The sequence below is a fragment of the Neovison vison genome, chromosome 11 (genome assembly GCF_020171115.1).
Source record: "Neovison vison isolate M4711 chromosome 11, ASM_NN_V1, whole genome shotgun sequence".
Lineage (NCBI taxonomy): Eukaryota > Metazoa > Chordata > Mammalia > Carnivora > Mustelidae > Neogale > Neogale vison.
In genome coordinates this window covers 71566711-71582199 of record NC_058101.1, presented here as the reverse complement: position 1 = coordinate 71582199, position 15489 = coordinate 71566711, and the positions used below count along the sequence as shown (strand labels likewise).

Sequence of the window (15489 nt, the reverse complement as noted above, 5' to 3'; positions counted from 1 at the left end):
CTCTGTCAAATAAATAAATAAAATCTTTTAAAAAAAAAATTAAACTTCTCTTACAGATGAAAAAAGCACAGAGTGTTAGGGCTTGCCCAATATCATGTACATAAGCCACCATTACTAAAACCTAGTTGTTTTGATTCTGAAGTCTTTGCTTCTTCTGTCCTACCAAGATGTTAAGTCAATTACAAATAAATTGCTTCCAAAAAAGATGGCAAATTAAAGAATGATTAAAAATCAAACAATACTGATTTTTTATTGATATTTTGTTGATCTCAGTAATCTTAAAGAAGAATGTTGATACATTTCAGTTCAATAATAGGGGCATTTTACTTAGAAATATTCTATAACTTTAAATAGACTAAGATGGTGAATTTTATTATGATTTTTAAAACATGTTTGTCAATTACTTGCATTGCACAGCTGGTAACAGTAAAACAAAGAAGTTTACATAGGCTAGATTTTTCTTACCATGACAGGTAACTCGGGTCTTGAAAAGAAAATTGCTCTGCCCAACATAAAGTTATCATAAGATGAATTATGTTTAAACAACCATATTTTATTCTCAAGTTTTCATTTCTCCTTTCATAAACAATATTTTATAAGTTCATGAGACATTGTATATTACTCAAGATACATTTCAAAATCTTACTTTGGAATATTGTTCTTCGCCAGGGAGTGATGACTCTATACCCACATGCTGGAAAAGAGAAGGCTTGTATCGAATACGAATTTGTTTATTTCGTTCTGCACATTTTTCCTAGGGAAAAATAAGAGAAACAACAATCTTCTGTAACAACCCAAATACTCCTTTTGATTGCATTTATGGGTGGCAGAATTTTGTATTATGTTAGTTTTTGTATTATATTAGGTTTTTATTTTGATATTTAAAAATTACATTAAACTTTATTTCTTAACTTTTCCTTCATTAGGATAATAAAACACAAGTTGAGATATAAAAAGGTTTTAGTTAAAGCATGTATTTTCCTGAACTCTGCCTTAGAAAATCAGGCTACTGTTGTACCAACTATAATCTTCTGCTCCCTTCTTTTTATTTCAATAACATAGATGAAATTTTTTCATATTTTTCTATTTATCTCAGATTACATTATTCTTTCTTTTCATAGTCATTAATTCCTAAACTGAGCTATATCTTCTTTAATTTCTTCTTAAATATAAAAACACATGATTAAAATGAAGAACCAATATTATATTTTATGAAAAAAGATCTGGTTAACCTCATTAAAATAAAAATAAGAAAGATGACCTGTGATACCATTCCTATTAGAAGAAAACATCTGAAATTATTATGATTTTTGATAATTATTTTATATACTGTATACACAGAAAATTCATAAAAATACATCTCAAATGTTTATACTCAATTTTTTAAAAAGATTTATTTATTTGAGAGAGAGTGTGTATGCATGCACACTAGGGAGAGTAAACACCCAGTGGGGAGGGGCACAGAGAGAGGAAGAGACAAAATCTCAAGCAGGCTCCCCACTGAGCATAGAGCCAGAGACAGGGCTGGATCGCATGATCCTGCAACCATCACCCAAGCCCAATCAATAGTCAGATGCTTAACTGACTGAACTACCCAGATGCCATTTTCCAGTAAAATTAACATAATTTTTATTCCAGTGTAGTTAACATACAGAGTCATATTAGTTTCAGGAGTACAATGTAGTGATTCAGTAGTTCTATACATTACCCGGTGCCCATCATGGTAATTGCACTCTTACTTCCCCTCACCTATTTCACTCAGCCCATCTACTTCCCTTTGGTAACCTCCAGTTTGTTCTCTATAGTTCAATCTATTTCTTGGGGCACCTGGGTGGCTCAGTCAGTGAAGTGTCTGACTCTTGATTTCAGTTCAGGTCATGATCTCAGTGTTGTGAAGTCAAGTCTGCATGCTGGGCATGGAGCCTGCTTAAGATTCTGTCTCTCCTCTTCCCTTTTCCCTCAGATCCTCCCCCGCCCCCACAAAGAGTTTATTTCTTGATTTGTCTTTTTTTCCTTTGATCATTTGTTTTGTTTCTTAAATTGCACATATGTGAAATCATATCATATTTGTCTTTTTCTGATTTTTTTTCCACTTAACATTATACCCTCTAGTTCCATCTATGTTGTTGCAAATGTTAAGATTTCTTTTTTGTGGCTGAATAATATTCCATTGGGTATATATATCACATCTTCCTTATCCATTCCTCTATGGATGGACTCTTGGGCTGCTTCCATAATTTGGCTAGTGCAGGAAAATGCTGCAAAAACATAGGGGTGCATGTATCTTTTCCAATTAGTATTGCTTTTCTCTGGGTAAATATCTAGTGTGGAATTACTTGATCATATGGCAATTCTATTTTTAATTTTTTGAGGAACCTCCATGTTTTCCATAGTGGATGGACCAATTTACATTCCCACAGCAGCACACAGGATGTTTTTTGTTGTTGTTGTTGTTGTTTTTCTCTCTTTACATCCTTGCCACTGCTTGTTATTTCTTATGTTTTTTATTTTGGCCATTCTGACCAGTGTGAAGTGCTATTTCATTGTGGTTCTGATTTCATTTCCCTGATGATGAGTCATGTTGAACATCTTTTCATGTATCGTTGGCCAACTGTATGGCTATTTATTTATTTAACAGAGAGAGAGATTGAGAGAGTGTGCACACAGAGGGAGAGGGAGAAGCAGACTCCCTGCTGAGCAAAGAGCCTGATGTGGGCCTTGATTATAGGGCCCTGAGATCATGACCTGAACCAAAGGCAGACATTTAACTGGCTGAGCCACCCAGTCACCCCTATCTGTATGGCTTCCTTGGAAAAAGGTCTATTCAGGTTATCTGCCCATTTTTTCAAATTAGATTTTTTTTTTTTTTTGGTGCTGAGGTATATAAGTTCTTTATATATGTAGGATATGAACCTCTTATCAAATATATGTAACTCCTTATCAGATTTGTAAATATCTTCTCCCATTCAGTAGGTTGTTTTTATTTTTTGAACAGAAGACTTACTTAAATGCATTTCTACTTGGTGCTAACATGTAGGAAAATATTACATTAAATGATTGTTTTTGAAACTGTAAACTATATAATCCTGGGTTAATTTAATTTGAAACTATAGTCAGATAAAATTAGTTGAGGAGTTGAACTTTAGGAAATAGAAATTCTAATATTTGTTAAGTTATTAATAGAAATACCAATGAGATGGTATTATCAAATGCTGGCTTCCCAAATTACCCTCCCAAATAACCTGTTGATAAAGAAAAACTAAGTTCATTGCTTATTGTAGTAAGGGGAAAACTGCTTTTCTAGTGTCTATTCAAGTCTTGTGCCTATTTTTTTTAAAAAAGATTTTACTTATTTATTTGACAGAGAGAGAGAGATCATAAGTAGACAGAGAGGCAGGCGGGGCGGTGGGGGGCGGTCGGGAAGCAGGCACCCGGCTGAGCAGAGCACCCAGTGTGAGGCTCGATCCCAGAACCCTGAGATCATGACCTGAGCCAAAGGCAGAGGCTTAACCCACTGAGCCACCCAGGTACCTCAAGTCTTGCACCTATTTTTTAATTGGGTTGTTTCACTGTTGTTAAGTTTTAAGAATCTTAGATATATTCTGAATACAAATCCTTGCTGTATATGGAATTTACAAATATTTCTTCCTAGTCTATGGTGCCTTATCCTCAAACAGTAAAATCTACAGTACAAAAGATTTAATTTGGATAAAATCCAATTTAGCAATGAAAAAAAAATGGATCATGGTTTTAATGTCATGTCAAAGAACTCTTCTCCTTGTCCTGGAGCCTGAAGATATTTTTCTACACTTTCTTCTAGAAGTTTTATAGTTTATGTTTCATATTTAGATAGATGATGTATTTTGAAATAATGTTTGTATCAAGTGTGATGTTTGGGTTGAGATCATACACACATACACACACACACACTTTCAATTAATCCAATATATATTTGTTGAAAAGACTATTCTTTCTCCATTGAATTGCATATGCTCCTTTGTCAAATATCAACTGGCCATATTTTGTGGACCTATTTTTGAATTATCTGTTTTGCTCCATGGGTCTTTTTGTTTACCTCTTTACTACAAATGTTTGTCTTGCTTACTGTAGCTTTATCATAAGATTTGAAATTGAGTTCTGTGATGCCTCCAACTTTATTCTTCTTTTTCAAAATCATTTTAGCTAAACCAGTTCCTTTCCTTTTTCTTAAAAATTTTAGAATTAGCTTGTCTACAACTACCATAAAAAATCCTGCTCAGATTTTGACTGGAATATATTAAGTCCATAAATCAATTTAGGAAGCATTTTCATATTCACTATACTGAGCCTTCCAATCCATGATCATGGTATGTCTCTTCCTTTCATCAGCAGTTCAAATTTTTCAGCATATAGATAAACCTACATATTTTGTTAGATTTAGATACACACACACCTACATATATACCATGATATCTCTTTCATTTTAATATTGATAATTTATGTTTTGGGGTTTTCTTTGTCAGTTTTATTAGAAATTTATCTGTTTTCTTACTCTTTTCAAAGAACCAGATTTTGGTTTTATTAATTTTCTCTACTGCTTTTATGTTTTCAGTTCCATTTCTTTCTGCTCTCGTAGCTATTATTCTCTTTCTTCTGCTTGATTTGGGTTTATTTTGCTCTTCTTTTTCTAGTGACTTAAGGTGGAAGCTGAAATTACTAATGTGAGATCTTTCTTCTCTTCTAAAATAATGGTTTCTTCTAAGATTAATTTCTCTGTAAGTAGTGCTTTAGCTGCATCTCACAAATTTTGATAGGTTGTATTTTCATTTCATTCAATTCAAAGTATTTTCTAATTTTTCTTTAGAGACTTTCTCTTTCACTTTGGTTTATTCAGGAGTGTATTGTTTAAATTCCACATCCTTATGAGTTTTTGAGTTATCTCTCTGTTCTTGATTTCTTTTTTTTTTTTTAAAGATTTTATTTATTTATTTGAGAGAGAACATGAGTGAGGAGAAGGTCAGAGGGAGAAGCAGACTCTCCACAGAGCCGGGAGCCCTATGCGGGACTCGATCCCGGGACTCCAGGATCATGACCCGAGCCGAAGGCAGTCGTCCAACCAACTGAGCCACCCAGGCGCCCCTGTTCTTGATTTCTAATTTTATTCCACTTGGTCAAATTTTAGTCTCATTATTTTTGTGATTTCATCTTAAATTTGCCAGCTTTGTTTTATGATACAAGACATGTCTATTTTGGTGTATGTTCTATACATACTTTAAAAGAATATGATTTCTACTGCTGTTGGACATAGTGTTTTTAAAATATCAGTTAAGGGGCTCAGCAGGTTAAGCATCAGTCTTCAGCTCAGTTCATGATCCCAAGGTGCAGGACTGAGCCTGAGCCCTGTTTCTCCCTCTCCCTTTGCTTACCACTCCCCTTGCTTGTGCACATGCGCTTTCTCTTTCTCTTTGTCAAATAAACAAATAAAATCTTTAAAATAAAATAGCAATTAAATCCAGATGTAGATGATGTTCAATTCTTTTATCTCTTTGCTGGTTTTCTACCTATCAGCTCTGCTGCTTACTAAAAGAGGAGCGTTGAAGTCTCCAACTATAACTGCAGACTAATCTATTTTTTCCTTTAGTTCTGTCATCTTTTGCTTAATGTATTTTGAGTTTCTGTTGTTAAATGTATACATACTTCTATGATTATCATATCTTCTTGGTGATTTGACCCTTTTACCAGTACGTAGTATCTTTCTTGATCCCTGGTTAAATTTTTTGGGTTTTTTTGCACCAAAGTATACTTTGATATTAATATAGCTACTACAGATTTTCTTTGATTAGTGTCTGCAGTTATTTCTTTTTTATACCTTTTACTTTTAACCTATGTATATCATTATATTTGAACTGAATGTGGACAGCAAGTAATTGCATAGTGTTTTTTAATCCATTCTGATGAACTCTCTCTTAATTGGTAATATTTTGGTCATTTATATTTAATGTAAATATCAACATATCTGAATTTACATCCATCATTTTATTATTTGTTTGGGTTTTTTTTGTTGTTGTTTCCTTTTTTCTACTTTTCACTACATTTGTGGCCTCTCATTACTTCATTTAGTACATATAAATGTCAATAAAAGTTTTGGATACCGGAAGTCAAAAAATGAATGCATTCATCAGGTTTAGTTTGGTGAACAAATTTTAGGGAACTACATTAGACAGATAGTATTTTCCTAAAATATTTTGCATTTACAAAGTAAAGAAATACTCACAGGAGTTTCTCCTGGGTTACACATCTTTACCTGAAAAATGTCCCCCAAGAGCAAGTCTATGGGTTTATCTTTGTAGAACATTAAAAAAAACCGTACAAAGTCAGTTAAGTCCTCAGATTTAAACAGCTTTCCTATGGAGAAAAAGTAAACAAATCCAAATAACTCTTAAGTGTTTACAAATCCAAATAACAATATATCATAAAATAACACTTATATACAGTTGTTCATTCTATTAACATGAGAAAAGACCCCCCAAATCATTAAAGATTAAATAGATCATATTCTTTCAAAATAAATAAAGCTTTAAGTATTAGTGAAGTTGAAGGATAATAAAACAAAATAATACATCTGTTTAAGTATTAATGATTACCATTTCTGGGCAAGAAGTGTGAAGCAGGTTTAGTATAGTGAACACTCTTAGGCAATTTTGATAACCAATGAGATAAATTTTCTAAATCAAATGAAAGATATATACATAATAATAAAAGATATATAAATAACATGAAAACTATAGGAGCTTTAATCTTTTACTTAATTTTACAGAAACTGATTTATAACCTGACTTTTGTAGAACTCTATCAATCTACCAGATTTTTTTATGTTTAACACTTGTGATTAGAGTACTGTATTATTTCAGTATTTGAGCATCATTTTATACGAATTTTATTTCTATTTCACATTTGTGATTCTTCAAGATTTGCTGTATTTTAAAGTACAATATTAGGTCTAATTGGTTTTTCCTAATATACTACATCTTTAATTTTAAAATTAATTTAATTTTAAAATGAAGTTGAAGGTATAAAATTCAGGTAAATTTTCACTTCAAAGTCAATAGTATAAAAAACATCTAACCATTTAATAAACATGCCGGTAGGAAGTGAGCATGCTTCAGTTTTTTTCACTAGGAGCTGAGCCTGTATGGGTTACTTAGTGAAGTGTATAGTTGTATTTTAATTTTTTTGGCACCAGTATATACGGTGACCAAGTGATTTAACGATAGAAATAGCTGATTCAGTGTTTGTGTTTTCCTTATCTGCTGTCAGTATGCTATAAAATTCTGCTTAGCAAACTCATAGTTTTGGTAATATTGAGTAAGAAAATTATTATTATTATAACAACAGAAAACAAAACCTTTATAAACTTAAGCTTAAATAAGACTTCAGCTTTACATATCTAGTGCTCCTGTTCAATGTGCTCTTATGATCAGAATGTGAATATTCTCTATCCTTCTCATACCTGACTTCGGTGGAAAAGATAAAAAGTAATTTATAGTTCACAGAGTAATGTATCAATAAGCTTACTTCCTCTTCAAGCTCATCAGGTATTACTGCTACCTATCATTCTTCTTCTTATTTAAATCAAAGCTGAGCAAAATAAGGTCTTAAAATTGGATTCTACAACACTTAACAAAAAAGTATGGGAAAGAAGGTAATCAAGTAAGTATATGAATAACATTTCACAAGCAGTCAGGGAAATGCTTTACACTCCTCCCAGTGGCAAAAAAAAAAAAAAAATAGCAGAAAGAATCAAATATTGTCAAGCATATGGAGAAGCAGGAACTCCTTCCTACACACTGTTTAGGGGGGTATAAACAGTACAGTCAATCTGCAAAGCAATCTGGCTACGTAGAGACACTGCTACATTCGTTCTCCGTGGTTCTGCTCCCGGGGACATATATGCCACTTCATTTCTTTGTGGCAGCAGGGAGTTAGAAGCAATCAAGGTCAACCACTCTGAGGCTGGATATATCAAATGGATTATTATGTAGGGCTTATGCAACAGCAGGAGGAACAATAAACTAAACGGGCATAAATCGACATGTTGGCAGTTTTAAAATCTAGTTTTAAGGACAAAAATGTAAGGGGCATGAATAAGCTTATCACACATCACCTGTTTTTGTAAACTTTAAGCAGGTACAAATGCGATAAACACCAAGTATTGACAGGAATACATGTATATTTATGTGTATTCTTTGAACACAGTAGAGCACAAACCTGTTGGGGGGATGGGAAGAAGTGGGAGTAGGGACTGGGCCTAAAATAAAAGAATAAAATAAGAGAAGGCTCCTGCATGAAGAAACGATGACGTGCACCATGAAATGAGCAAGGTCATTCGACTTGCTACCTCAAAGTTCAAATAAAAGGAAAAGTGTAGAAGGAAGAGTGGAGAGAGTGGAAGGAAGCAAAAGAAAATTCATAGACGAAATGGTTTTAAAAATCACATCATGGGGGCGCCTGGGTGGCTCAGTGGGTTAAGCCACTGCCTTCGGCTCGGGTCATGATCTCAGGGTCCTGGGATCGAGTCCCATATCGGGCTCTCTGCTCAGCAGGGAGCCTGCTTCCCTCTCTCTCTCTGCCTGCCTCTCCATCTACTTGTGATTTCTCTTTGTCAAATAAATAAATAAAATCTTTTAAAAAAAAATCACATCATGGGCACAATTTTAGGAACTCTCGGTGGTGGGTCCGATTCATATATTTTTATACTTTTCTACGTAGGTCAGCTTTGGCATACCGGAAGTGACAAGGAATTTAATACAGGAGTCCTAAGTTAGAATTCCATTCTCTGGAATTCTAACTAATTCTCTGGGATTCTAACTTAGGACTAAATAATTCTTTGAGATTCTATGAGATTCTATGTAATCTGAAACTATTTTTCTACATAAAATCGAGAAGTACGCCTTAGTCACTGAACTTGCAGACTCTCAGCAAGCACTTAGCAAGTGGTATCTTTCCTGCATTTTTATAACATATATGTATATGTCAACCTGCTAATCTATATTGTCCACCTAGGAAAAAATTGGTTTGAAAATACATTTTCTGAAATCTAGATACTTGAATTTGATCTTATCTTAAAAATTATCTTTATAGAAATCATGCCATTTTTTTCCATTTATTAACAAACTGCTAAGTTTTTTAAGATTTTATTTATTTATTTATTTGAGAGGAAGAATGAGAGAAAGAGAGCACGAGAAGGGGGAGGGTCAGAGGGAGAAGTAGACTCCTCACTGAGCAGGGAGCCCAACGTGGAACTCGATCCCAGGACTCCAAGGTCAGGACCTGAGCTAAAGGCAGTCGCTTAGCCAACTGAACCACCCAGGCATCCCAAACTGATACGTTCTTCAGAACTTTTAAGATTATTGTGTGCTTAAAAATAGATATATTGTTTACCTATGAATCCAAGAATTGAAAACTCAATATAAAACCAATTTTTGGAAGTGATATTATGCACAAAATCTGTGATTTTTGTAAAGTATGTCTTTTTAGCTATGATATCATCTTCTAGCTGGGAAAAAAAAAAACAAAAAGTCATTAGTAACTTTGATACTTCCATTGAATAAGTTGCATTCATTTGAGAATTGAAAATACGTTCAACAGCATACACTGAAGAAAATATTTTTATGAGGTTAATTTTACTTTTAGTTCAAGTTGCTGATGGTTTTTACTGTTAGTTTTCACTTTCGGATTCTGAGACCAGAGATGATAGGTTTCTTTCCTAAATAATAATATGGAACACTCAATCTAAATCCTCACTGAAAAAAAAAAATGGCTTACCTGAATCCATTTTCATCCTTAAATACTTCCGTTTCTAAGTTAAGGCCAACTAGCTTTATGTTCAAGATGACAGGTGCCAAGTCCTATCGCCAGAGAGGGTGGCTGGCCAAGAGATGACAAAAGGGAACCAGCACTCTCATCCACCCCCAGCTGGGTAGAATGATGGTGCACATAAGCCCAAGAATAGTTCTCCCTAAGAAAGGGGGAAAGGAAAACTAGAATTTTCCTTTCTTTTAAATCTGATATATATTATGTGTAATCTATGCATTAAAAAAACCTCCTAAATGATTCAGAAAAATGTGAAAGTCCTCAAGCATATGACCAGAGCACAAAAGAGAACTGCATTGTTGTAAATTGGGAAGAATTCATTGGCTGGATCTCGTGTTTCTGTTACATTCCACTAACTAGGAATCAAAAGATTTTTTTTTTTTCCTTCCAGTAAAAGAGAGGACCCTGCTTCGGACATTTTTCTAACATTCTCTCTTCTCCAATGATGTCTTGCAAACTCTTCTTACAACTACATATTGTCACACATAGTAAGGCATACACTCACTGCTGGGAAACATAACACTATTATTTAACAATACACCAGAATTCAGGGAATTCAATCTATATATAATTGCTTTATTTCAGAAATACAAAAAGGCACTGTAACGCTGGGTTGAACATACAATGCAAGCCTATGTAGGGTACCAATGGTAAGCATACGTACTGTCTGACATACTGTAAGTGCTCAAAATACGTCTGCCTAATGTAAGAAATTTGTGGGAAGAGAAACGTAAGGAGCATAATTTCTATTTTTTTCCTAATTTGAGAATTTCTTTACAGTTTGCTTCAGGTAACTAAAATTTCCTTTGTTAACTGTAAATCCAACAAGAAGACTTACATAAAACCAACTTTAAACTTCCTTTTTGGAACTTAAATATATTAAGTATTTCCTGAATACAAAGTAAGGTGGAGGAACATGATGAGGAAGGAAGGAACCAAAAGAGGGAAGAATATAATACTTCCACTTTAAATTACACACACACACATACACCATGGTCTTACCTGTAAATAATACATGGCCTTGGGTTGGGCATATAGCATCAAAAAACAAAAATCCAGTACTTGTTTGATACGCCAACTAAAGACAGCAACAAAGTCTGTTAAAATTTGCATTATTATATAATTTTTATTTATAAGCGCACTTCAGTAATTAAAACAATTTTTTATGCTTTGCTAACATAGAGTACTATCTACAGTAAGTGCAATAATATGTTATATTGAAAAGTTGTATTAAAATGTTTCCCATCTTTATTCAGTGGACCTTATCTGCCGTCACTACACTAGGAGAAGCATAATCTACCTATTTTATGTTTTGGTTGAATTCTGACCTGTGTAGTAAAGTTAATAGTATCTCTGGTCTTAGGTCTTGTTCAAATAAAAATAAGAAGAAACTCTATTCTAATTTAATACTAAGCTAGGTTTAGGCCACTTCCTGAACACACAAAAAGCAAGACACAATGCAGTTCTGCCCTTCTGAGTTTCATAATCCAGTATGAAAAGACAGAAAAGATAAAAAAACAGAACGATTAGGTAAGTGCTCTACAGAGACATTGGCAATGATGACGTAAAATAAGATGGGACGGTGGATCGGGAGGCCAGGCATTCAGTGGGAGGATCAGTATTGCCAAGACATGAAACGCATGAGAAAGTGTTGTCACCTTAGATCCAGAGCACTGAGAGAGGATGGAAAAGCTGCTATGGGAAGAGACAAGATCAGGAAGGAAACTTTGGACCTGATCTCTTATGAAAAAGGTATTCTGGCTACACATGGGAGAATGAACTGGAAGAGAGGCCAGGCTAGGCTAGATCATGGGTGGCCTGACGTAAGTCCAAGGCAGAGGAATGGAGACAAGGGGGATAACGCAGAGAGAGATTGTTTAAAATAAATAAATAAATAAGAAATGATGATGGAGGCACAAAAAGCAGAAGGAAAAACAGGACCTACAATGTCTCCCAGCTTTATGACTCTAAGAACTGACTACTGAATTCAAAGCAAAGGAAAATCCCTAAGAGATTTCCAGATTCTGACATACCATTTATTACCATTAAACAAAACAGAGCTAATAAGTTTTCTGGGATCAAACTTTTTTCTGAATTCTGACATTTCTTTTACTCTAGTAATTTTGAGGAACCAAATCATTACACTTCTTATAATATCTATGACATTTATAATCAAACAATAGTGATCCTTTATACATGTATAGACCTTTTTTCAAAATTATTTCATAAATATTATATTTTATTCTTACAATGACTTTTCCAAATATATATTGTAGATTTTATTATGCACAAGGGAAAGCAGAGGGAGGTAAGAAGACAAAGTCTAAACTACCTGTCTAGGATGACCTATGGCAAACAAAAAAACTGGAACTAGAATGTACCTGTAATAATTTATAACCCCAGGCTTTCCCCCTTCCTTACACCCTTGCTAATTATTGGCTGAAAACGCAAACACAGATACTCAGTGGTGTGCTGGTGGTAAATGTTTTAACAACTGATTCTTCAGGGAGTAGGGTGAGGGTGAACCACGGTTTGTGCTTTACCCATCTCTGTGGTGTAAATGCTCCTACCATGGCTGATTCCATGCTACCGACTTGATGCTGCTGGACGCAGACTGGGAAGAGCTGCACAGTCAGCTCTTGCAAGCTAATGGGAGCTGGCTGTGGTTTGAGATGGGGTCTATTGGATGCCTGTTCCTACATGACATCTGATGGGGTTATTTAAGGTAGTACGTAATACCTCTCTGATCTTCCGGAGTCCTCAGTTGACTGCTTGACGTGTAATATGTTTGGATAAAAAAAGGCAGGTATTGAAATGATTTCTAATGATCCAGACCTTAGTTGCCTTTTGAATCTGTAAAAAGAAGTAATTGGAAGCTTGCAACTTAATATTTGATTTACCAAAATAACAGATATTTTTAAAAGAATGTCTTTGTGCATATCCACATAACATTTGTATTTGAATTATTTCACATGTTAATACATGATATCCACATTTTGAAACTAATACTCTTTAGTCTATTTCTTTTACAAATTAGTATGCAACCTAACAAAGTTAAAAAATACAGTATAAAATTAATTTCCTTTTGTAAAAATTATAGGCACTTTGAAATTTTGCAAGTTTACAATCAGGTATGTACTCTAAAAGATTCAAAATAATGGAACTAACGAGTTAGCATAGAACATTAGATGACTTTTTAAAGTGCATAGTTTTGAGTTTAGTAAACATCCTACTGAATAGCCTCATAGCTGCTTAATGAGTGTGACTTGTCCACAACTCATTGGATGACTATGTATGCTTTTCAGAATCTTTAAAGTTAATATTTATAGACCAACTAGGATATTACTAAAAGCATGAAATATTGCTCACAAAACCTGTAATACACATCTTGTACCATCAAGGTAAAGGACAGGACACACCAGGTAGAGCATTAAATGGTTTTCCTTTAGACATAGATAATATGACTTTAAATGAGATTTAAATTTAGGCATTACATTATTTATTGAAATGCTAAAGTCTCAAGAAAATGTTTGTTTTATGCTAATAGGTGAAAAAGCAAGATGGGGTTTTATATGCACAATCTCTATTATGTGCAAAATAAGTAGTCCTCACTTTGCACAGTTCTATTATGCATGAATCTGTTACCATGTGTCAGTTAAATAACAGCTCTCCCTCAACAACACCGGTTGAATTTGAGTCTTCACACTGGATTAACGTGAATAATTCCATGAAGTACAAACTTGCTTCTGACTCTTCAGTCCACAAATCACTACATAAATTGCATATCATCATCTTACCATCTCACTGCCCCTTTCAGAATCTGTGGGTGCCCGATCACCGCGACTCTGTTGTTCAGTTTACTTACAGACAGCAAAACATGTGGTCTTGTTGCCTCTTTGTGCCATTGAAATGTGGACAATTGTATTCCTTTCATTTGCATTTTAAATGGTTTCCAGATGTTTCCTAACAGGTATGTATCATGAGCATGGGATAGCAGCAGCAACCTCTAGCAGTGCTAGAGAGAATGTGAGACCCAGAAAAGGGTCTCTACAAATTTTGCATCCTTCACTTAAAACACTTTGAGCAAGTCATTTACTTTCTCTAACCTTCAGTTTCTTCATCTGTAAAACTGGGATAGCAATACATACCCGGGTAAGGAAAGAATTCTTCTACAGACATAGATTCTTCCCAGGCTCTATGTATCAATGGAAGAGTTATTGTTTGCTTACTTATTTATTTTTTTAGGTGGGAGTGTAAATGGGTGAGTACAGGGGATGAAAGGCTTACTGGCTCTTCTGATTTTATGGTATATCAAATAGAAAGGTTTTTTTATTTTTTAAAAGATTTTATTTATTCATTAATTTGTCAGAGAGAGAGAGAGAGGGAGAGAGCGAGCACACAAGAAGGGAAAGCAGTAGGCAGAAGGAGAAGCAGAACCCCCTGCTGAGCAGAGAGTCCAATGTGGGACTCGATCCCAGGACCCTGGGATCATGACCCAAGCTGAAGGCAGTTGCTTAACCGACTGAGCCACCCAGGCATCCCCGAAAAGTTTTTTAAAAATCCATTTTAGTATGTTCCTTGAGGAGTAGAAAATATTGGTATGGAAGAAAAGAATGAGGATTTCTATTTGGTTTGGGGTAAAAATCACTAACATAATAGCTACATTTTTAAAAGTTAAATTGCGTAACTTTTTATAGCAATTTAGAATAGCAGAGGCTAGTGAATACAATCACAAAAAGTTTGGATTACAGATGCTTGTAAGTAGATTTTATCCTCCAGAAAATTTCAGGCAAAGTACCAAGGCAACAAAAGTCAAGTTACAAATAATTTCTATCTTTTTTTTTAAAAAAGATTTTATTTATTTATTTGACAGACAGAGATCACAAGTAGGCAGAGAGGCAGGCAGAGTGAGAGGGGAGGAAGCAGGCTCCCTGTGGAGCAGAGAGCCAGATGCGGGGCTTGATCCCAAAACCCTGGGATCATGACCCGAGCTGAAGGCAGAGGCTTTAACCCACGGAGCCAAATAATTTCTATCTTGATGGTATAATTTCCCATTACTAATAAAGAGAAAGATTCCAGACTCAGTTTTACTCAGTCTGTCTTAAACAAGACCTTTGAAATCCTGTGTGGGGACACCTTTCTAGGATTCTTTAAATATTTTCTAGCTTATTAGGTTATGGATAGCATCAAAAGTTCTTGAGATAATGATACCAGAATTGCTAGCTGCCAGTGACTAGGGAAAATGGTATAATTATACATTGTTGCCATTATAAATGAATGATTCTACCTTGTGATTATAAAAAAGTGGAAACTTTATAGCTGTATAGTTTTATATAAAGTAATAGTTATATACAGTTTCATATAAGGCTATATATAACCTTAGTTGGGTCCTTTAACAATTACAGTCTCAAATTTAAGACCAATAAAATACAGAGCAATCTTTCCTTAACCCCAATAAGCAGACCTAGCAAAGAGTTTTGGCTAAATTAAATATATAAAAATTAACGGATAGAAATGAAAAGCTACGAGTTTACATTAACTTAGATACAATTTCACTTAAAATTGTATATTCTATAAGATCTATTTTAAAATTATAGTTGTATTCTATTTTCACAAAAAATAAAATAATTTTATTCC

At 34.3% G+C, this 15489-nt stretch overlaps 1 protein-coding gene across 1 annotated transcript in view; it reads right to left on the bottom strand.

Annotated features, from left to right (window-relative positions):
- Positions 1 to 15489, bottom strand: part of MGAT4D (MGAT4 family member D) — a 44272-nt gene that overhangs the window by 987 nt on the left and 27796 nt on the right. Inside the window, exons 7-11 of the mRNA XM_044225953.1 lie at positions 12592 to 12705; positions 10855 to 10930; positions 9421 to 9535; positions 6254 to 6384; positions 647 to 754 (exon numbers count right to left, since the gene is read on the bottom strand). Of these exons, the coding sequence (XP_044081888.1) occupies positions 647 to 754; positions 6254 to 6384; positions 9421 to 9535; positions 10855 to 10930; positions 12592 to 12705 (544 nt within the window). The remainder of the gene's footprint in view (positions 1 to 646; positions 755 to 6253; positions 6385 to 9420; positions 9536 to 10854; positions 10931 to 12591; positions 12706 to 15489) is intronic.